The 23,973-nt window shown below is 34.4% G+C and overlaps 1 protein-coding gene across 1 annotated transcript in view; it reads right to left on the bottom strand.

Annotated features, from left to right (window-relative positions):
- OLA1 (Obg like ATPase 1) overlaps positions 1–23,973 on the bottom strand; it is a 256,707-nt gene that overhangs the window by 187,928 nt on the left and 44,806 nt on the right. The window contains exon 4 of the mRNA XM_027865668.1: positions 22,724–22,851. Coding sequence (XP_027721469.1) covers positions 22,724–22,851 — 128 coding nt within the window. The remainder of the gene's footprint in view (positions 1–22,723; positions 22,852–23,973) is intronic.

Genomic DNA, 23,973 nt, shown 5'->3' with positions numbered 1-23,973 from the left:
AATTGTTAATAGGAAAGAATATCTTAAAGAGTGAATCTTGGGCAAGTCAGTTTAGTTTTAGGCTTAAAAAAACAATATAGTAGCTATAAAATAAATACTGAATTTTTAAAACTTTAAAACTACTAATCTATATCCTACAGCTCTGAAAATTTATGTACCTAAGAAATATGTACAATTATATTCTGTAGCACCAAAAAAACACATAAGTATTTAGGCATACATAAACCAATTTTTCTGAGGATGACTCATTACTGTTTCTGGAGAAAGAAATATGCTAAAATAAATGTACATTTTATTCTTTATTATAGTCTATTGATATCAACATAACACAGACAAAAACAGTACCCTTTTCATTAGACCATATTTAATTATACTCCTTGTGGCAACACATGAGACGTAACATTGAGTAAAACGGGCTACACACAATTACTGAATCATTTCCTAATTATATTTCAGAGTAGTCCAAAATATTAAGAATTATTTGAGCAAATCAGTAAATGCAACAATATAAACCAGTCAGGAAATTTCAAAGTTCAGGTTTGCATAGCCAATGCTTACACACATATTTGTATTAGCAAAATAGCAGGAACTTAGTTTCACAAAAATATTTATTGAATTCTTAAAAATCATTTCCTTTAAGATTCATTAATTCACTTCCCTGTGTTTTGAATATTCATAACAAACTTTTCAAATTTTGAGCCAGCACCACACGAATGGGGCACAAAGTACAGGGTTACCCAATTTAACAAACCTACTACAAGGTTAAGTACATATGACTGGGTGGCTAATTTGAAACCAATTTGATTTACTAAACAATCAAACAAAATCTTATTAATCTAATCGATGTCTCCCACAACTCAGTATCAAAATAAAAATTAAAACTGTTCCTTTGTGAAATAAATGCATACTTATGAAATACTATATTGATTTTGAGAATGATACTCAAGTATATAGATATTATATATTTTTCTTTAAAATATTAAAATAATATTATGAAGTTTGTTCTGTTTTTCTTACTTTGAAGAGTAGAAGAGGACAGCAAAGAAAGCTATAAATCTGAGGAACTTCTATCTGAACTGGCAATGTACTATACCATATTAACACCTTATATTAAAAAGAAAAAAAAGTGGAATGGATTAACCTAATTTGCAAAGATGGGTTATGATAAAGCAACATTTTATTTATTAAAATGCATAGAAAAAACAATAGTCTGAATTAGTAAAAATTTTGAATAAAGTCAAAGTTAAAGGAAATGCATCATTTCTTTTAAGAAGATGCAGTTTCTTCCACTTAAAGTTACTGTAGACATTATAAAATATTTAGGAGTCTACCTGCCAAAACAAGCTCAGGAACTATACGAACACAATTACAAAACACTTTTCACATAAATAAAGTCAGATTTAAATAACTGGAAAAATGTCAGTTGCTCATGGGTAGGCCAAGCTAATATAATAAAAATGACAATTCTACCTAAATTAATTTATTTATTCAATGTCATGCCAATCAAACTACCAAAAAATTATTTTATAGAGCTAGAAAAAACAATAACAAAATTCATCTGGAAGAACAAAAGGTCCAGAATATCAAAGGAACTCATGAAAGAAATGCAAGGGAAGGTGGCCTAGCTGTACCTAATCTTAAATTGTATTATAAAGCAGCAATTATGAAAACTATTTGGTACTGGCTAAGAAATAGAATGGTGGATCAGTGGAATAGGTTAGGCATGCAAGACACAACAGTCAATGACTATACTAATCTACTATTTGATAAATTCAAACACTCCAGCTTCTGGGATAAGAAATCACTATTTAACAAAAACTGCTGGGAAAACTGGAAAAATGTATGGCAGAAAGTGGGCACAGATCAACATCTTACACCCTATACCAAGATAAAGTCAAAATGGGTTCAAGATTTAGATATAAAGACTGATACTATAAGCAAACTAGGAGAGCAAGGAATAGCTTACCTATCAGATCTATAGAGAAGGGAAGAATTAATGACCAAACAAGAGATAGAGAACATTATGAAATGCAAAATGGATGACTTTGATTACATTAAATTGAAAAGTTTTTGCACAAACAAAGCTAATGCAACCAAGATTAGAAGGGAAGCAGAAAAATGGGAAACAATTTTCACAGCCAATGTCTCTGATAAAGGCTTCATTTCTAAAATATATAGAGAACTGAGTCAAATATATAAGAACACAGGTCATTCCCCAACTGATAAATGGTCAAAGGATATGAACAGGCAGTTTTCAGATGAAGAAATTAAAACTATGTATAGTTATATGAAAAAATGCTATAAAATCACTATTGATTAGAGGAATGCAAATCAAAATGACTCTGAGGTACCACATCACACCTATCAGATTGGCTAACATGACAAAACAGGAAAATGATAAATGTTGGAGAAGATGTGGGAAAATTGTAACACTAATGCATTGTTGGTGGAGTTGTGAACCGATCCTACCATTCTGGAGAGTAATTTGGAACTAAAAGGGCTATAAAAATGTGCACACCCTTTGACCCAGCAATACCACTTCTAGGTCTATATCCCAAAAAGACCATGAAAATGGGAAAAGGACACACATGTACAAAAATATTTATAGAAGCTCTTTTTTGTGGTGGCAAAGAATGGGAAATTTAGGGGATGCTCATCAATTGGGGAATGGCTGAACAAGTTGTGGTACATGAATGTAATGGAATACTATTGTGCTATAAGAAATGATGAGCAGGCAGTCTTCAAAAAAACCTGCAAAGACTTACACGAACTGATACAGAGTGAAATGAGCTTAGAATGTGGAGAACATTGTACACAGTAACAGCCACACTGTTCAATGACTGACTTTGAGACTTAGCTCTTTTCAGCAATGCAAGCATCTAAGACAACTCCAAAAGACTCACAATGGAAAAATGCTATCCACATCCAGAGAAAGAACTATGGACTCTGAATGCAGATGGAAGCATACTATTTGCTCTCCTTTTCTTTTACTGTTTCGCCTTTCTTGTGGTTCCTCCCATTAGTTCTAATTCTTCTTTACATCATGACTAATGTGAAAATATGCTTAATATGAATGTGTAAGTAGAGCCTATATCAGATTGCATGCCATTTTGGGTAGAGGAGAAAAGGGGGAGGGGGAGAAAATTTAAAATTAAAAATCTTATGGAAGTGAATGTTGAAAACTAAGAATAAATTAATTAATTAATAAAAAAAATGCCATTTCAAGAACTAAATGTTAAAAAAAAAAAGGGACCCCAAAATAGCCCTATTTTAATAGCAGGATAAGTTATATGTACTTAGAAGGAATTGCTTCATCTTAAGAAGAAAATTTCTCAAAACATAAAAAAATGAACATTGAAAAAGTTGTTCCTCTGAAGAGGGAAAACATGCCTATATAATTTTGTTTACCCTATTGATTTGAAGTAAACTTCAATCTTAATACACTGTACACAATTCAGTATGGCTAAAAAGAAATAATAAATTATTAGAGTTTGATTATTGAGTCCTTTAATACATTAAAATATTAGCATTTATATGAAGCCAAATAGAAACTTGTTAAAGTATTCCATGAACTAAACAACAAACAAAATGAAAATCTTTTCCAGCTAATTTGATTCATAAGGACAGGAAATATGGGTGATTTCACAGGCATAAAGATCAACAAGTAGGCCAGTTTGGTTGGAATATACCAGTCATGAAGAGGAGTAATATGAAATAGCGGGAAAATATGCTGGAGCCAGATTATAGAGGGCTTTAAACGCCAAATGAACAGTTTTTATTTTATACCAAATGGGACAGGCAGTCACTGAAGGTTAATGAGCAAGGGAGTGACATGGCCAGATCTGTATTTTAGAAAGATTATTTTGGCAGTTATACAAGAAAATAATTGAGGATGGAAAAGACTGGGAGCTTGGATTCCAATTAGAAGACCATGACAATTGTCCATTCGAGGGGTAACAAAGACCTAAACTAGTGAGAAGAGAGAAGCCAGACAAATAATACACGGAAGAGGCCAAGCGGTTTTAGTTTAGTTATCCTACTTAATACAAAACTGTTCACAGGTACTTCCTGTGAACAACATATCTTCACATAATGTAATGTAATGAATAGAGAGCCCTCCTTGAAATCAAGAAGACCTGGATTCAAATCCTTATTTTGATGTATAGTAGCTCTATGATTAAGCACAATGAATTAAGTTCTCACTTGTCCCAGGCCACACACACTCACCCTATAAATCACATGGCAACCAGGATATTGAGGGGATTCAAGATGATGACCATTTGAAGGAACTGAGGATCCTTAACTTAAAGAAAGTAGAATATGCTTAGTCAACAGCTTCAAAATGACATTCAAATAAGCTGTCAATGTCATAATAATGTAATGCAACATAGAACATTTTCAAAGATAAGAAAATAGGCATGTTGGCCAATACTTAATGTCTTCTTAATCCTATTTTAGACAGTACTATCGTCCATAATTTTTTCTATTCATTTGGCATCTTCCCCTTACTTGAGTTAACTTCAAAAATGATGCCTCGATGCTTTCAAGATTTTCAACTATGTCACATACCACAGAGATATCTAAGGTAGTTCAAATGTGGTACAGCTACTGTCTTTGACTATAAAAATACATCAATATAACTCCACAAGATGAGTATACAAACATGAAAGGATGGATGCATTGTACCAGTATATCATAATCTTATCTTTACTTGCACCAGTAAAGGTGGGTTGCACATACATACAAGTTTGGCAAAGATCAATGAGAGGAAGAAAGGATTTAAGAGGAAGGATAGAACTGGTCAAAAATGAATAGTAATAGGCAAACAAAGAGGCCCAAGGATGTCAGTAAGAGTGTCACAGACACAGGAAACTGTACATTCAAATTACTGTTGGTATCTACTACTGATTATATTGGAGAATAGGATAGACTACTAAACTTAAAATTTGGAAGATCTGGATTCAAATTTTGACTCTGACAAATACTAGCTTTGTAAAAATACGTGCATTACTTAACTATTTGAGCCTCTGTTTCCTAATTTGAAAAACATAGATAATGATACTTGTAATACCTGCCTCATAGGGCTTATGCATGGCTCAAATGAGATATCACACAAAGCATTTTTCAAACTCTAAAGAACTGTAAGTATCAGTTATTATATTATTATCAATTATGTTTTAATGCACATATATTCAAAGAGTAATTGTCAGAAGTGCTTATAAAGTGGGTCTGTTACTATTTCTAAAACTGCATCTGTAATCAGACACTAAGGCTCTTGCCTCTCAGTGGGGGCTGCCATTTTCAAAACACAGAACTATACTTCACAGCAGGAAACTCAGCTTGATGGGTCAGGGTTAGACCAAGACAATTCCAATCCTATTAGAAATCAAATCTTTCAAAAGCTGTAATAAAGCTTTATTTATTCTTATTAATTGGATATTTCAAATTAGTTTAACATGACACTAGATTCAGGAAATTACAATCAAAGAACATAAGTTATAATTTTGAATAATTTTATTTTCTAGAGGACTAGTATTCTCAGAACTGGCTTTCTATCAAAGAAGAGGGCAGTTTATTTTTTAATAACTTATTTATTGATGTGTAACACTAATTCTAATTCATACTTTATATACCACTTTAATTATTTCCTTGAACTACTACTCCTTGTGGTATTCTAAAGGTTCAATTTTAATTGTTATCTATGTGGAAAAGTAGTATGTCAATTTTGTAAAAACATTATTTAAATATAAACATTATTTCTTCAGTGTTATTTTATATATAACAGTGCTTCCCAAAGTAATTTAGCCAAAGAACACTTTGGGGATTGAAATACACAGAGGAAAGCAAAATCAAAAATACATTAGCTGGTAAAGGGAATGTTTAAGGGAACATAGGCTGTCAGATTTTGAGAAACTGGTACTGAGTTTATGGAAGTAACACTTGAATCTCAAAGAATATAACAGTTTTTACACAATTAAACCTGTTCTCTGATCTATCAATTATCCCTGACAACTTAACAGAAAAAGAGGATTCCTTTTTAATTAATCTATGATTGTTCTGAGTGCAGGTAGGCCAGGGGGAGAAAAGTTAAGCTTCTTTGAATTTCCCTGTTTTCCTGAACCTGAAGAAGGAAGGAGAAAACTGAATAGAACTGAGTAGAAATTTTAAACAAGGTCAAATTAATTTGTATAAATTTAATACAATGCTCAAAAAGAAATCAGAGTTCTTCTTAGAATTAGAGAAAAATCACAATGAAATTTATATGAAAACTAAGAAGACAACAATATGAAGGGGAACAATGAAGAAAAAAGTTGACCAAAGTGGTCTAGCTAGCATTTCCAAACTTTAAAACCTATTACAGGGGCAGCTAAGTGGTGCACTGGATAGACCACTGGCCCTAGAGTCAGGAGGACCTGAGTTCAAATATGACCTCAGACACATAATACCTCCTAGCTGTGTGACTCTGGGCAAGTCACTTAACCCCAATTGCCTCACATTAAAAAAAACAAACAAATAAACATATTACAAAGTGTTGAGCACTAGAACCATCTTGGGGGAGGGGGTGTGAAAGGGGAGGAATAGAAAAAGACCAATGAAACAGAAGAGAATAACAACTATCTAACTAAATGGAGTCTCTCAATAAATCTTATAGAAACACAAAAAACAATTCATTACAGTAAAAATGTACTTGGAAAAGTTGATTAGCAATCTTGGCAGGAAAGGAATTTATTTTATATCAGATATCTCAATAAAGTCCAGCAGGATAACAAAGACTTTTTCTTTAAAAATTATAATTTATAAAAAAAAGTCAAGAAAGTGGAATTAAAGTACTTAATTGTGGAAAGGTTATTTATTTTTTTCCTCATTCAACATATAGAAGTAAATACTAGAAATGAAAGAACCATGATTCCTAACAACGAAATTTTTTAATTGAGAAAACCAAAGAAAAATATATAATGGGTAAATATGGCAAAGAAAACTGACAAAAAACACCTAAAAATATTTTAAACTCTTTGAAATTTAATAAAACTCCCAATAATTCCTACTCAAATAAATTTGTAATCTCATTACAAGGTTGTTCCCTTAAACTATGCAGATCACAAACTATTCATTCCTGCCCTTCCTTTGACATTTGTCCATGTCTCATTGCAAAGACTATTTCTGACATTCTTTGTATCTCTGTCTCTCTGTTCTTCTCTCCATTTCTTTCTTGTACAGTTAGACAAATGCTCATGGACAAGCTCTACAGGCTGTCCATCTAAATGGCATGTTATAATCTGGATAACAAATGTTCTTCCTCCACTTGTATTTTTCTTATCTGGACAGTCAGGACAAAATCATCTCTTCCAGAAGGCTCTACAACATTTGGGGATGTGAAGCAGCCAGCATGACATCATCTGAAAACAGAAGCATTTGAAAGACTACCATTTATAGAGAAATGTTTGCTCAACTTGGATTTTGCACTGAACTTCTCCATGACTCTGATGAAAATCTTTTTCAAAAATTAAATTCCCAGTCCACACAAAAACAAATGGTCTAAGAACATAAACAACCTATTACTGTGGAAAAATTAGAATTTCAAAGTTTTTCGAAAGAAATTGTTAATAATCATCAAAAATTGCTAAATTTCACTAATAACAAGAGATGTAAATGAAAACAACCGTAAGTCGATATACTTAATGAATATCGGCTCAAATTTTTTAAACAAAATCCTACCAAACAGACTACAGCGATTTATCCAAGAAATCATTCATTAGGACAAAATGAGATTTGTATCACAGATGCAAGGAAGGTTCAACAGTAGGAATATAATCACCATAATTAATCATAGTAAAAACCAAAACATCTAAAACCATACGATTATATCAACTAACATAGAAAAAGCCTCATTTATGCTAAAAGCTTACAAAGTACAGGCATAGAGGGACTTTTTATTAAAATTATAAAAAGTACCTATCTAAAACCAAAACCACCATATTCAATGAAGATACACTAGAACTTATTCCAGTAAATACAGGAGTTGAAACAAGGATGCCCACTATCCACATTATAATTTTGTATATATCTGAAAATGCTAGCAACACCAAAAAGACAAGAGAAAGAAACAAAAGACATAAAAACAGGAAAAGCAGAGATAAAACTATTCTTATCTGTTGATAATACAATGGTGTACTAGGAAAAATCTCTCTAGGATCACCAGAGATAATTAATGAGACAATCAAGTTGCAAGCCACAAAATAAATCCTCAAAAATCAACATTTCTATATAATAATAACAAAACCCAAGAAGAAATAACATAAAAGAAAATGACATTCCAAATAACTACAAAACGCTTAAAATCTATGAGGATCAACCTACCAAAGCACACAAAAGACTTGTATAGATTCAATTACAAAGTGCTCCTTAAAGGGGGGGGGATATATATATATACACATATATACGTATATGTGTGTATATATATGTATATGTACATATATATATGTGTATATCTTAAATAGCTGGAAGAATATTCAGTGCTCATACCTAGTCCCTGTTAATGTAATGAAAATGACATTACCCAAGTTAATTTACACTCTTAATGATATACCAAATTTCCAAAATCAAAGTACCAATCAAATAAAATACCAAGGGAATATCTGGCAGAACTTTATAAAATAATGAAAAAACTCCTTTGGATAAACAAAAGATCTAGAATGTCAAGGGAAATGAATAAAAAGAAGTAGAGATGAAGGGGGAATAGTACTTCTAGAACTCAAGCTATTTCATAAAAGCAGCAGTCTTCAAAACAATCTGGAACTTGTTCAAAAATAGAGACACTGATCAATAGAACAAACTACAAAAGGGAGAATCAGAAACAATGCAATTTAATAACCTAGTGTTTGATAAAGTGGAAAATGTAAATTACTTAGGAAAAAAACTCCTTATGTGAGAAAAACTGCTGGGAAAGCAGTCTGGCAGAAACTAGGTTTAGATTAACACCTTACACTACACTCAATTAAATATTACACTATAAAAAAAAATTAGTAGAGAAGCAGACCATACACTTCTCACAACTATGAATAGGAAATGTATTCTTGCTAACCAAACAAAAGACAGAGGCAATAACAAAAGATAAAGCAGATAACTTTTATTGCAATCATATATGAGTTCATGTAGGAAACTGAAAAGCTTTTGCACAGAAAAATTAACATACCGAGGATAAGAAGGAAAGTGGTCAAGTGAGAAAAATCTTTAGATAAAATTTATTTGATAAGAATTTGATTTTCATAAATATATATACACACACATACATATGTGTGTATAATATGTATATATTATATAATGCGTATATATCAATATATACATACATACACACACATATATAGTTAGTAATAGATGAGTGGTCAAAAAGACATAAACAAACAATTCTCAAAAGAATTGCAAAGGTTTTAGAACCACATTCATGAATGAACTAAATAACTAATAAGAGAAATGCAAACCAAAATTACCTTAAGGTTTTACCTCACAACCTTTACAATGATGAAGAAGACAAAAATGGTAATAGTCAATATTGCAATGTCTGTATGAAGACAAGCACACACTATTGGTGGGGTTGTGAATAAATACAACCATTTTGGAAAATAATCTGTAATTATGCAAATAAAGTAACCAAAATGTCCACACTCTTTGAACTAGACACTACATTGCTAGGCTTATACCCCAAGAAAGACATCAATAAGAAAAATGTTTTTATATATACCAAAATATTTATAAGCAGCACTTTTTGTGATAGCAAAAAAGGAGATGTCCATCAATTGAGAATGGCAAAACACATTTTGGTACATTAATGTAATTGAATATTACTGTACTATAAGAAATTATGTATATAATATGGAAAACCATGGAAGGATCTATATGAACTGATGTAGAGTGAAGTAAGTACAGCCAAGAAACACTTACACACAATATATGTAATATCTACCACAACGTAAATAGAAAGAACAACACCACATGCACATGCTCACACTCAACCTAAAAGTAAATATGACAAAATTATAAATGTCAAGCAGGATTCAACTGAAGAGATGAAAACACTCCCTACCCACTCCTTTATGAAGGCAGGAAATCTATAGGCACTACATAAGCATTACATACTGCACACATATTCAGATTTTTCAATATATTAATCTGTACTGCTGATTTTTTTCATCTTATTTTTTTTTTGTCCTTAAAAAATACTGTTTATTATATGGGATGGTTCTATGGGAAAGTGATGGGAGGGATACAGAGAAAATTATGATGATGCAAAAAATTTTTAAAAAGACTTCAATAAAAACTTATTTTTTAAAAAAAGATTCTTATTATTAAGTTAAAGAATAAGACTTACACCCTGTCAGATTTTGAAAATAAAAATGTTTAAGAAGCAAGTGAGATACCTTACCTGAAACAATGAAAAAGAGAAACCATACAAGCTGGAGAGATAAAACTCATGCTTTTGCCCACCATAATGCTCATTCAATGGAGCATAACTAAATGATATTGAGTGCTCAGCAGTTTCCAACAGCATTGAAAAAGAATTATTTTAATCTGCGGTGGCATCAAAACAAATCCAAATATGCTAAATAACAAACTATTAAAACCAGAATTACCAACCAGTGGTACCAAGTAAAAATAATCAGTAGCCCTCTCCCTGCCCTGTTGCCACCCCTCTGCCCCCCAAAAAACACAGCTAAAATGGTAGAAAACATATGATGCTATAATAACCATGTGTCTTCTAGTTCATGCATTAAGTCATTTATTTGAGAGCTGGAATTGCTTGAGTTTGTATTTTGTTCATAAAAACGACTTAGGAAATTTATTGTTGCCCTAAAACAGGATTTATCTGTCCATTAGGGTAGTATGTCCATTCAGCAATACCAAGCTGTTTTCAATAAATTAATTTCACAACCACAACTCTAATATCAGCAAAGAGATCAATAAATCCATAAATATTACTTTCACCATGACTGTCACCAACTACTTATATATGTGACCCTGGAGAAGTCACTTTTCATTTGTCTATTCAAATATTTATTTAGTATTTACTGTGTACAGAGTACTCAGGTACTGGGGAAAATACAAAGTTTAAATAAAACATGGTTGTTGACTGAACAATGAAATAAAAACAATTTATCATTAAGAGTTTGCTTACTCAGAGTGCTATGCATTCTGGATGTTGTGACAGAAAAGTAAGGCAGTCCCTGCTTTCAAGGAGTTCATATTTTAATAAGGATAGAAAACATAAATAAGGTTTAAGCTGCAAGTCAGATGGAAAGTCCTAAGTGTTCCTAAGACACAGGGGCAAAGTAAAGACTAATGTATCTTCTATCGATAAAGCTGCATTCACTGAACAATTTATTTAATAATGCCTAGGACTTGCGGGGAGACCTTTTTCCCTGGTTCTTCAATAATTGTGGTGCTGAGGAGTTTGGGACTACAACACCTGCAAGAGGAAGTTGTCAGGTGCTATCTCCATAAGAGTTGTTCCCAGGGAAAATAGCTGCAAGGGACAGGCTTAATCCCAGAGTGGACGTGGAGGGCCCAATGGTCTAGAGGTTGCTGCTGCAACCCATACTCTTAAACTTATCTGCCCTTAGGTGGCAGTTGGTGCTGGTGGTAGCCGGGGTTGGCAAACTCCTTCTCTAAAGAGGTTGTTTTCTATGTTATGTGGCTATGAGGGCAAGGCTACTGAGTTTCTCGCTTAGTAAGGAGGTAGGACATAAATTCATAATACTATAATCCACAATATTACACATTAAGCACACAACAGTGACTGTGGATAGAGGGTTAGCTTTGTAGTCAGGAGGCCCTCGGTTCAAGTGCTACTTCTGATACATACAGGTTGTGACCAAGAGCAAGTCACCTCTCTGTGCCTCCAGGCAACTAAGGGCTACAAATTACAGGAAAGTGGGCGATTTGCATGAGTGAAGGAAGTTTCCACACCTACAGATGTAGATGAAAATCACAGGTTCAGACAGAAAAGCTCTTCTCTTCCCCTACGCACAAAAATTCCAAAAGAACTGGTAAAATTCTACAGGCAGAGGATTAGAGAAAGTTTCATAGAGGAGATAACACTGAAGTTAAGCTTGGAAGTCTTAGCAGAAATAAAAGAAAGCAAAAAGAGGGAAGGAGGACATTCCTGGCCAAAAAAAAAAAAAAAAACAAGGCCCGTAGCAAGGGTAGTTTGTGTACAGGTTTCCCCATTAGTAAAATGGAGAAGTTATACCCAGATGTACCCAAACTTATTTGGTCTACCACCTCCTTTTCAAAAAAAAAAAAAAAATTACTTGGTACCCCACTGGAAATCTACTTTCTTTAACAGGTTTTGCTTTGTTTTGAAATTTGTGTCATTTCAAAAAATATTTTTTTAAATGATGCATCTTAAATTTAATAATTTACTGTAAATTTGTGGGGTTTTTTCCTGCATTGAAATTTTGATAACAAAATATTGTAGCATGTAACCATACAGTATCACATTGTAAACAAGTCAATACACACACGTATTCCTGCCAAGGCATGCTGGACGTCCTGACAATGTGCTGCATGCTTGGCCTGCCAACAACTGCTTGTTAAGACCTGTTAAAGACTTGAACACTGATGGGTTATAACTTGAATTTTGTGTATTTATTTGGAAGATAATGTAATCACTATGACTTTAACTCTGTTACACAACAGATGAAACATGTACAAATGGTTTTTCAAATTTTTTTATCTTCTCTTTTTTCCTTATGCTTCCTTATTTTTATTCAACACTCCCCCAATTGCACCCAAGGCTTCTACCGTCCCCCTCAACTTCCTGGGTCATTCCAGCCCCCCCCCCCAAGGGGCCATATCATCCACTTTAGGAACCTCTAACAATCTCTAAGCTCCTTCCACTCTAAGATCTTATGATGTTTACAAACAGGTACTTTCTGGGAGAACAGTGGGATACACCAATATAATTAGAAAGTCGTTCCTTTCTCCAAAGTGCTGACAGCTGGAGAGGCTACTTGTGGTCAGTTCCAATGACACCCTCCCCTTACTTCTAAAAAACATCAATATCCTCCTCTCTAACTGCTTCTTTCATAAACTCTTGATCAAACTCTTCACTGGATATGTTCCCTAAAGCTCAAATTATGATCTTTAGCGGGGTTGGCAAACTCCTTCAATAAAGAGGTTATTTCCATGGTATATGGCTATGAGGGCTCATTCTCTTTCCCTCAGTAAAGTACTGGGTACATAGCAGTTATTTGATTAATACTTGGCTGATTGAATGACTAGTTGCTTGTTTTTAATTAATTTCTGATTCTCAAATCCTAAAACCTCTCAAAAGTAAAACCTATTTCTCTGAAATGACTAACCTAGATTAGGAAATTTAACTTTTAATTTAATTTGAGGAAACTCTTTTCCACTAAAAATTTTCATATCATCATAATAGTAATAAGTACCCAAGTTTAAAAAGTTAAATATTAAAAAATAAAATTTTCATCTTTCCATCGATTTCAAAATACAGACATGAACAGCATATCTTCAGACCATTACTACAAAGGGTGAATTTTCTCTATATTCTGCTTAATACATCTAGCATCCATGGTGATTTCAAAACTATTTTAAACTAAATATGTAATTTATTATTCCATAACTGAAAATGCTATGAAAAAATCAATTTCTGAAATTCCTTGAGTCAAGAAATACAGTTTGAAAATTAATTATCTTTCCAAATATCTTTAAGGAGCACTCTTTATTTCTCATCCTTTATCACAGCTTGAGAAAAAGAAATAAACATAATGCTTTTGATGTTGATAGTAATAACAACCCAGGTAGTTCTTCATTTTTACACCTCTGAATCACATTTCATATGCACTACAGAATATAATTCATAAAAAGCCAAATATCAAAGTAGAATATTAAATAGGATTTAATATTGGCATTTCAAATAAAAAGTTGTATACATGGTCTTTAAACTTCTCAAATCATCATGATCTTTACTGAATCTAAAAACTACCAAGAGGGGAAGAGCAAGGCAGAAGGGAAGGACAAAGTAGAAGAATCTTCTGCAATTTCTTAAATATAAAAAGCCAATATTTTTTTGAAGGAGAAAAAGTTTTTAAATGCAGATTTGCTATGGACTTCCTGAAACAGCTTATATTATTAAAAATCAAATGAAATCTTATATTTCAGTCTATAAGTCAACATAATTTATGAACAAATAAATAAAATTTGGAACACAACACAAAAATCAGCTTAAAATATAATAACTAATCTGATGGGAAACTTTTTTGTCCTATTATCATTAATACTGCATAATTCATTCAAGCAATTTGCTGGTATCAAAAAAAATAGCTTCTCTCCTATAGATAATTTCAGATTATTTTTATCCAAAATTGTGGGTGTTATATATACTAAGGATAAGTGTCACTTAGTTTTAAAAGTGTTTTATTTCTGAAACCATGGGAATCAGATGCACTAAAGATTTCCACAAACACAAAAAACACACAAAAAAATTCCCCCACACCAAGGCCAAAAAAACAATTTTTTCAGAGTTTCAAACCTAAATGATGAAATATACAGGGAAAAGGGAGAAGGGGAGAGAAGAAAGGGGGAGGGTAAGAGAATAAAACTAAAATACTGCTTTTAACTGAAAATCAACAGCCACAAAAATAAAATAGACTAAGGGAATATAAATACTAGATAAGCAATTAGCATGACTTTTACCAAAGTTTTAGAGTACTTTTGGCTGTAGACATGGATAAACTAATTCAATATTAACAACCCTGCCATGAAATCATAATACATGCAAATTTCTATATTATAGCTATAAAGTGTTATTTTAGGAGTTATTGCCCCCAAAGAAGCAACTCCCAAAAAGCAACAAAATATGACAGTAGTTAAATGCATTTATAAACAAGGTTAATGTCTCTGACTCAATTTCAATTTGACCATATCTCAATCCCTCAATTTAGCATATTATATGTACAAAGAATTTGAAAAAATGGAGAAAAATGGTTTCCCTGCCTAAATGTCTACATTCTCTCTCTGCTTTCAAACTGCAAGCTTCTGCCAGCAGAGTCTTTACTCACAATGTCTTTTGTCCTTCCCAGGGCAGACAAAGAACTAAATTAAAAGAGGAGCTTTGAAATACAAAAGATTGTGTCAATCGTTGCTAGTCAGTGCCAGTTCTCTACCTATCCCCTGCCTAAGTATCTCTCATTTCTCTCTCTTTATTCTCTGGATGTAAGGAAAGTGGACCCCAAAACACTACTTGCAGCAACTGCTTGGTCTTTCTCCTAGAATACAAAGTGCGTAAGCCTAAAACCTAAAATGAAAGAAAATTCTAAATATAAGTAATATGCTCCTTCAATTAAGTATAAATTATCTTTGTCAGTTTCACTTTTGTAGTCTTTTGTTCTAAATATCAAGGAACTGCTGAAAAAAATGTTAAGGAGAGCTCGATTCTTATTTAATGAATCACTGTATAACTCTGAGTAAGTCAATGTATAAATGAGAGTTAAAATATCAAAGACCAATGACTCTACAGGAGAATGCTGCATATTCCAGATGCCTCAATCATTTGCTACTACCCTTGTGTCAAATTTTAGAATGAAGAAATTTTAGAACAGAATTTTCCAGTAAATATGGTTGTTTTTATTGCATCTATTTTTTATGCATCTACTGCTTCCCAGAAACATGCAGAAAAATCATACCACACACTAAAGGCAATGTGAATTAAGTAGAAGCCTCCAGTCTATTCTTCCAGTAGTTCTTGTCTAATCTGAGTAGCATTTGAAAATGTTTAATCTAATACCAATGTTTTTATGGTATAGAAAACAAGCTTTGTCAAAAAATCCTTAATTATAAATTATCTTAGTGGCTATAACTTTTTTCTCTTTAAAGGTTGCTACATAAGGTAAGATATTTCTGTCCAAATATTTGCCTGTAGTCTATTTCCCGTCTGGAGTAAATCCATTGTGTTACAAAAAAGTTATAATGAAAATCACATAATCATCCAAGTACAGGAATAAAAAAAGTCCTTAAAGTTGGTTAACTGTTGACTATATATACTAAGTGCCATGAATATTTTGCAATGGGAAGAAATTTCAAAAGTATCTATGAGCTTTGCTTTTATAATGTGTTCTTCTACAGTACTGGTTCTAGGAATTTATAATAACCAACTAGGATTTATTAAACACCTACTATGTACCAGGCACTGTACTAAGAGCTGAGAATACAAAGAAAAGGAAAAGTAATAGCAACTAGCATTTATGTAGCACTTACTATGTGTCAGGTACTATGATAAGCACCTTAAAAATGTTATTTCATTTTTATTCTCACAACCCGAGAAGTAGGTGCTATTATTACTCCCATTTTACAGGTGAGGAAACTGAGGCAAATGGCGGTTAAGTGACTTGCCTAAGGTCACACAGCTAGTAACTGTTTAAGGCTGAATTTGAACTTGGAACTTCCTCACTCCAGGCCCTGAACTCTATCCACTGTGCCACCTAGAAGCCTCTCTACTCTCAAGGAGTTCACAGTTAATTGGGGAAAATAATATGTAAACAGTTATGTACAAACCAGACATATACAAGATAAACTGGGGGTAATTGCAGAGGGAAGGCTCTAAGATTGAGGACTGGGAAAGGCATCTTATACAAGGTGGCACTTTACCTCAGACTTGAAAGAAGCCAGGGAAGCTAGGAGGCAGAGATATGAAGAGAGAGAGAAAGAGATAATTCCAGGCATGGAGGACAGCCAGTGAATACATACAATGTTGGGAAATGGAGTGCCTTGTGCAAAAAACAGCAAGGAGGCCAGTATCACTGAATCATAGAGATTTAGAGTAAGGTATAACAAGTTTAGAAAGGTAGGAATAGGCCATGTTATGAAGGTTTTCCTTTGAAAACCAAACAAAGGATTTTACATTTTACAGGGAGCCAATTAGTCAAATAATCAATAAACATTTATTAAGGACCTACTATGTGCCAGGCACTGTGCTAAGTGCTAAGCCACTATAGAGTTTATTGAAAAGAGAACTGATTAGGTCAGATCTGCACTTTAGGAAAATCAATTTGACAATTGAATAAAGGATAGATGGGAATAGGGTGAGACGAGACAGGAAGAAAAATCAGCAGGTGAGACAATATTCCAAGAGAGAGTCTTGAGGCAGTAAAACAAACCAGCAAGTTACTGCAATACAACAGGCTTGAGGTGATGAGGGCCTGCACCAGAGTGATAGCAGCGTCAGAATTGAGAAGGGGGTGCATATGAAAGATATTTAAAAAGTAGTAATGACAGGACTTGACCACTGGTTGGATATGGGAAGGTAGAAAGCATGAGGCGTTAAGGATGACATCTAGTTTGGGAGCCTGAGTCACTTGGGAGAATAGTGGTGTCCTTGAGACTAACAGGGAAGAGAGAAAGAGTTAGGTGGGAGAAAAAGAAATTGAGGTCAGTTCTGAGCATGTTGAGTTTAAAATGTCTACAGGACATCAAGTTTGAGATGTCTAAAAGGCATTGGAGAAACCAGACTGGACATGTGGAGAAAAGTTAAGACTGGACAAGTAGATCTAATAGTTATCTGCATAAAGATAATTGAAACCATGGGAGCAGGTAAGATAACCAAGAGAAACAGTATAGAGGGAGAAGTGAAGAGAGCCCAAGACAGAGCTGTGAGGATCCCTAAAATTAGCAGGCATGACCTGGGTGAAGATCCAGGGAGGGAAAAAAAAAAAAAAGAGTAGGAGCAGTCAAGACAGGTACAAGGTCAGCCAGGAGAAAGCATTGTCATAAAAATCAAGAAAAAAGAGAATATCAAGGGGAAGAGAATGATCAACAGTGTTAAAGTTTGCAGAGGTGTCAAAAAGGATGGGGTCTAAGTAAAGGTCATCAGATTCGGCAATTATGAGATCATTACTAACTCTGGAGTGAACAGTTTTGGTTGAATGATGAGGCCAAAAGCCAAACTACAAAGAGTTAAGAAAAGAGTGAGAGGAAAGCAAGTAAAAGCATCTATTATTGTAAATGGACTTCGCAAGGAGTTTAGTCAAAAAAGGGAGGAAGTAAAAGAAGAGATTAAAGATGAGTTCAGAAGTAAAAATGAAAGAGGGGGCAATGTACTGGAGAAGACAGGATGGAATAAGATCATTTGTGCATGAAGAGGGATAGCTTTGGCAAGAAAAAAGGTAACCTCTTCACATGAAATGGGGGAAGGAGGACACAATGGCAGAAGGCATCTGAATGATAAGAGATAATGAACAGGAGGGAAAGAGAGAACTCTTGTGAATGGCATCAATTTTTTTGGCGAAATACGAGGCAAGATTCTCAGCTGAAAAAGGGGAAAAGAGAAGGTCTGTGAAGTCTGAGGAGGAATGAAAAAGTTTGTAAAAGCCGATGTGGTGATTGGAATAGTAAATCAATTACGTGTAAAAAGACTGCCTTGCCACAGTGAGAGCTCAATTAAGATTATGTAGCATAAAATTTGTAGTGGACTTACACAACATGGTTTCATAATTTTCTTTAGCATTATACCACACATGCTTAGATTATAGCTCCTTTTCCCTTCTGACACAATTTTCAATCCAAGTGGAGTTTTTTGGTGGTTGCATTATAATCATCATCATTATCATTAATTAATTAGATCAATAAAGATCTATAATTGTTAGTACATGAACTTCCACCAGTAAAGATCACAATTGACTTGGAACTTAAAGATTTACTTGTGTTACCCTTGGAAAAGTCTCTCTGAACCCAAATTTACTTATCTATTAAATGAGAGGGTAGGACTAGTCAGTTGCTGAGATCCATTATAGCTCTGAATCAGTGACCCCTAAGTCTAAGTTTGGAAGAAATAACTGAAGGCCAAAAAGCAATTCTTTTTTTTTTTAAGAGCAGGGAAAACATCACAGTCCTAAATCATCACCATATCTATACATTACCAACAAAGTTCAACAGCAAGAGATAGAAAGAGAAATTCCATTTAAGATAATTATAGACAGAGCCAAGATGGCGGAGTAAAAGCTGCAATTTGCTTGAGCTCTCCCCCAAACTCCTCCAAATACCTATAAAAATTGGCTCTAAACAAATTCTAAAGCAACAGAACCCACAGAAAGACAGAGTGAAACAAATTTCCACTCCAAGACCACCTGGATGGTTGATCAGAAAGGTATTATCACGCCGAGCAGGGAGAGGAGTGCAATTCAGTGTGGGCGCACAGGGCTCAGCGAACCTGGAGCAGGCCTCAGAGGACTGAATCACAGGAAGCTGTGGGGGTTTCCAGACTTCTCAACCCACAAACACCAAAGACAAATAGAAGGTCAGTAGGAAAAGTCTGTGTCTTCGAGGGTGAGAGCAAGAACAAGGTCGCTGCCCCAGCCCCAGTCCCCCAGCTTGGCCCTGGGGTGGCGGCTGCTTCCTGAGCTTCCGGTCCACAGGGGAATAGAGTGGCTGATCAGAGGGGGATTGCAGGGATCTCTCTGCTGGTGCAGGATTCTCTTGTTGCCCGTGCTTGGATCTGGGTCACAGTTCTGGGTGTCAGTCCTGGGGCGAGGAGGAGCACTGGCGTGGTAGAGCTTGTAGTGGTAGTGGAGAGGAAATCCTCCTCACAGTTCCAAGGCAGAAAAGAGTGTTTGTGGTCACTCACAGATCAGAGCACAGGCCAGGAAAGGAGTAAACACCTCACCCTCAATCATACCATCTTGGAAGAATTGAAAATTTACAGATCCCTAGAAGTAGCTCTGAAAACAGCTGCACAACCCCCAAAGTTTGGGACAGTACATTCTCCACACTGGAAACAGACCCCTACCTTAACAAAGAGTTTATAACTCAAGTAATTGGCTAGAATCATGAGTAAGCAGTGCAAAAAAGAGTCAGACCATAGAATCTTACTTTGGTGACAAAGAAGATCAAAATATACAACCAGAAGAAGGCAACAAAGTCAAAGCTCCTACATCCAAAGCCTCCAAGAAAAATATGAATTGGTCACAGGCTATGGGAAGAGCTCAAAAAGGATTCTGAGAAACAAGTAAGAGAAGCAGAGGAAAAACTGGGAAGAGAAATGAGAGTGATGCAAGAAAATCATGAAAAAATAGTCAACAGCTTGCTAAAGGAGACCCAAAAAAATACTGAAGAAAATAACATCTTAAAAAATAGCCTAACCCAAATGGCAAAAGAGGTCCAAAAAGCCGATGAGGAGAAGAATGCCCTGAAAAGGAAAACTGACCAAATGGAAAAGGAAGCCCAAAAGCTTACTGAACAAAATACTTTCTTAAAAATTAGAATAGAGAAATTGGAAGCTATTGAGAGAAATCAAGACACTGTAAAACAAATCCAAAAGAATGAAAAAAGAGAACAATGTGAAATATCTCATTGGAAAAACAACTGACCTGGAAAATAGATCCAGGAGAGAGAATTTAAAAATTATTGGACTATCTGAAAGCCATGATCAAAAAAAAGAGCCTAGACATCATATAACAATCACCTCTTTACTACAGAACTGTCTTTCACTTGTTTTTCAGAAGAAAACAACCAAAGGAGGGATAACATGCTACTTATATCTTTCAAAGTTGTTGGTACCAGACTTTTGTTTCCCTAACCAAAAGTAAAAAATAAGCCAGCAAACAGAGGTAATGCACAGCCCAACACATCTACCAATGCACTCAAAGACAAAGAGCAGCACTTTGGAATCCATTCTAAGGAACTGTCTAGATAAAAAGATTTTGCACTTATCACATTTATATACTAAGAGAGCAGATATTGGTATGGTTTTATTAAATCCACCAAAATCTAATATTCTTCTATACAAAATCCAACTCACAATTCCAGGGTATTTTTCAATCAATACAGTTTTATCAACCTGGTTATCATGTCTAAATACAACATTTCTAATGTCTAAACTACTAAAATAACCAAGGTAAATCCTAACTACAATTGAAATTCTTGTGGAAAAATAAGTATTTTCAAAATGCCTTTGGGGCAGCTAGGTGGTGCAGCAGATAGAGCACCAGCCCTGAGGTCAGGAGGACCTGAGTTCAAATCCGACCTCAGATCAAACACTTGACACTTACCAGCTGTGTGATCCTAGGCAAGTCACTTAACCCCAACTGCCTTTTAAAAAAAAAAATGCCTTCACTAGCTGATACATAAAATTAGCACATACTGTATCGTACAATCACTTTCAAACATAAAGAGTCTGGAACTTCAACGTAGGATAGCAGGGTTGTCACAATGAAGAAAGTAGTTGTCCTGAAGTCCTGAAGTTGTTCCTGAGTTCAAATCTGGCCTCAGACACTTACTGTATGATCCTGAGCAAGTCTCTTAACCCTGTTTGTCTCAGTTTCCTCATCTGTAAAAATGATCTGGTGAAGGAAACTGCAAACCACTCCAGTTATCTTTGCCAAGAAAACCCCAAATGGGGTCACAAAGGGTCAGACATGACTGAAACAACTGAACAACAAGAGATAAAGAAAAAGAAATAGTGGCTGGGGGGTAGGGGGAGTTTAGATACCAAGAAAACCTTGATATCTAATGATCTAATCAAAATTTAAGAATATAATTTTAATCTTAAGAAAAAAATTCATCAATAGAGCCCCAATATATTGACTTTAAATATTTTAAAGAAATCAAGGAATCCAAAAAGTTTCAATGAATTGTAGGAAAAGTAGACATAGAAAATACATTTGAGCTGGTTCTACTACCTCCAGATCCCATCTGTAGTGGATAGGTGAATAGAAAAGTTTTGTATTAACTAACTGCTTAGCAGACATATTCTGCTGTTGATGTGTCTGTAATATTCAAATATTCACTGGAGAAATCCTGGACAGGCATCCTCTACCTTCCTGCTTCCATATGATTGTCTAGGACCTATCACCAGTAGTAGTTCACTGGACTGAAATTTTTTCACTAATACTGATATTCCATAAGTATGGCATGAATTGTTTCAATAAATGAGTAAAGTGGAATGTTTAAAAGGACTAACAGGATGGTGTTAATGTTATGAAGGCTACGACAACCTGAGAGGAAGGGAGGGGAAGAGAGGGGAGAGGAACTAGTCTGGGGAACACCTGGGTGAGAAAACTTTTACCAATATGAATAGGTACCCCCTCTGCAACTTTTCAGCCTTATAATACTGAGAAGTTAAGCTACGTGCTCTGGGACTCATAGGAAGTACATACAAGAGGCAGGGCTTGAACCCAGGTGTTCCTAGTTTCCAGGCCAGCTCTTTTAACCACTACTGTAGGAGCATGTGCACGTACAAAAATAATTATTTAAAAACTGCCCTAAGGATCTGAAAAACCCACCTTTTACAATTAATATCAGAAAACTAAATGAAAGTGTTAAAAGACACCAAAAATTCAATTCTATTGCATAAAAATTACCAAAGAAGTATTACAAAAACAAATTCCACAATTGTGGAAAACCAGAAGAGTCTAACCTGCTTATATTGTCATGTTGATTTCCTAGAACTCCTCAAACTGAATATATTTCTAATGTAGCCAAGCAACGGACACTTTCAATAATATATTATATTAGAACAGTATAACTATAGCACAAAATTTAAATGGATTAATCTTTTACATAGGACAAGGATCCCACCATGACTTAAAATTCCAAGTATCAAAAAATAATGCAAATTATATAAAGGCAGAGAAAAAACTTAAGGGATCACTTCTTATTTTTTCTATGTTAAAAGCAAAATTATCCTTAAACTATTCAATTGAACAAGTTTACATACGCATTAGATGAAAGATTCCATCGCAGGCACTTATGTGGGACAAAAAGGCATTTCCTAGCCCTTGTCCAGCATGAGCTCCTTTCACAAGGCCAGCAATATCAACTACATTCAAAAAGGCTGGAATTTTGCTGAAAGATTAAAAAAAAAATTAGTCATTATAAAATAGTACAATAAGGTGTCTGTTACCCAATGCACCAACAACATTCGAAATAGCTTAATTTAAACCAATTTTCCTTTTCTAGAAAATTCAATATAATATAGTCTTTTAATTCATTCAGAGCCATATGTTTCCAGTGACTCTAAAGATTAAAAAGTACTGAGATCAAGTTCCTCAATCACCATTGCAGTAAACACGACAGATATACAAAAATGTTAGTCAAATACATGGTACATGAAGTCAGATATATCCTAAAAGAATATTTTTATTCACTGAATTCAACAGGCATTTAATTAAGTGCCTTTCTTGATTTCAAATACTGTGTCACACACCAGGCATCTAAAGGCAAAGATCAAAAACAAAGTAAAACCTGACAAAGAAAAGTTTCTGTTCCACTGGGGAAAAAACATGGACAAAGGTAAATACCAAATATAAACAAAGTAAACAGATTAATTTTGGCAAGGGAGAACACTAACTATTGGGGGAATCAGGACAGGCTTCATGTAGGCAATCACATTCAAGCTGAGCCTTGAAAGAAGTTAGGGTTTCCGTGAGACAGAGGTATGAAGAGAAACTATTTCAGGAATGCAGGACAGACTGTGTAAAGGCACTGACATAATAGAGTTTGGCTAGAACATAAATCAAGCCAGAAAGATAGGGTGGGAAAAGAGCTTGAAATGCCCAACAGATCAATTTGTATCATATACTAGCAGCAACAGAGGGTAACTAAAGCTTCTTGAGCCAAAAAGTGACAAGTCGGATCTATACTTGATATACTTAAGTACCAAACATTCATACTTCAGGGACATGTAATTCAGTTAGGAGGGCTGCTTCCCTAAATAAGGTATATATCAGGACCCTTCTATAACTTAGTAGATGGTCCTCAAGGGTTACTGTGACCAAAATATCATCATTCCACATGCCAACCTGGTGATGAGCCTCTTTTACCTCACTCTCTCTTCTTTCCTTTTTTTCTTTAAAAAAAATTTAGTCTTTGTTATATGGGACAGCTCTAAAGGAGGGAGAGGGACACTGGGAGAAATTTAGGCATATAAAAACAAGATATCAATAAAAATTTACTTAAAAAAAAAAA

This window comes from Vombatus ursinus, unplaced genomic scaffold (genome assembly GCF_900497805.2).
Source record: "Vombatus ursinus unplaced genomic scaffold, bare-nosed wombat genome assembly UNPS02014779.1, whole genome shotgun sequence".
NCBI lineage: Eukaryota > Metazoa > Chordata > Mammalia > Diprotodontia > Vombatidae > Vombatus > Vombatus ursinus.
The sequence above is the reverse complement of the archived record's forward strand: the minus strand, read 5'-3'. Positions and strand labels throughout refer to the sequence as shown.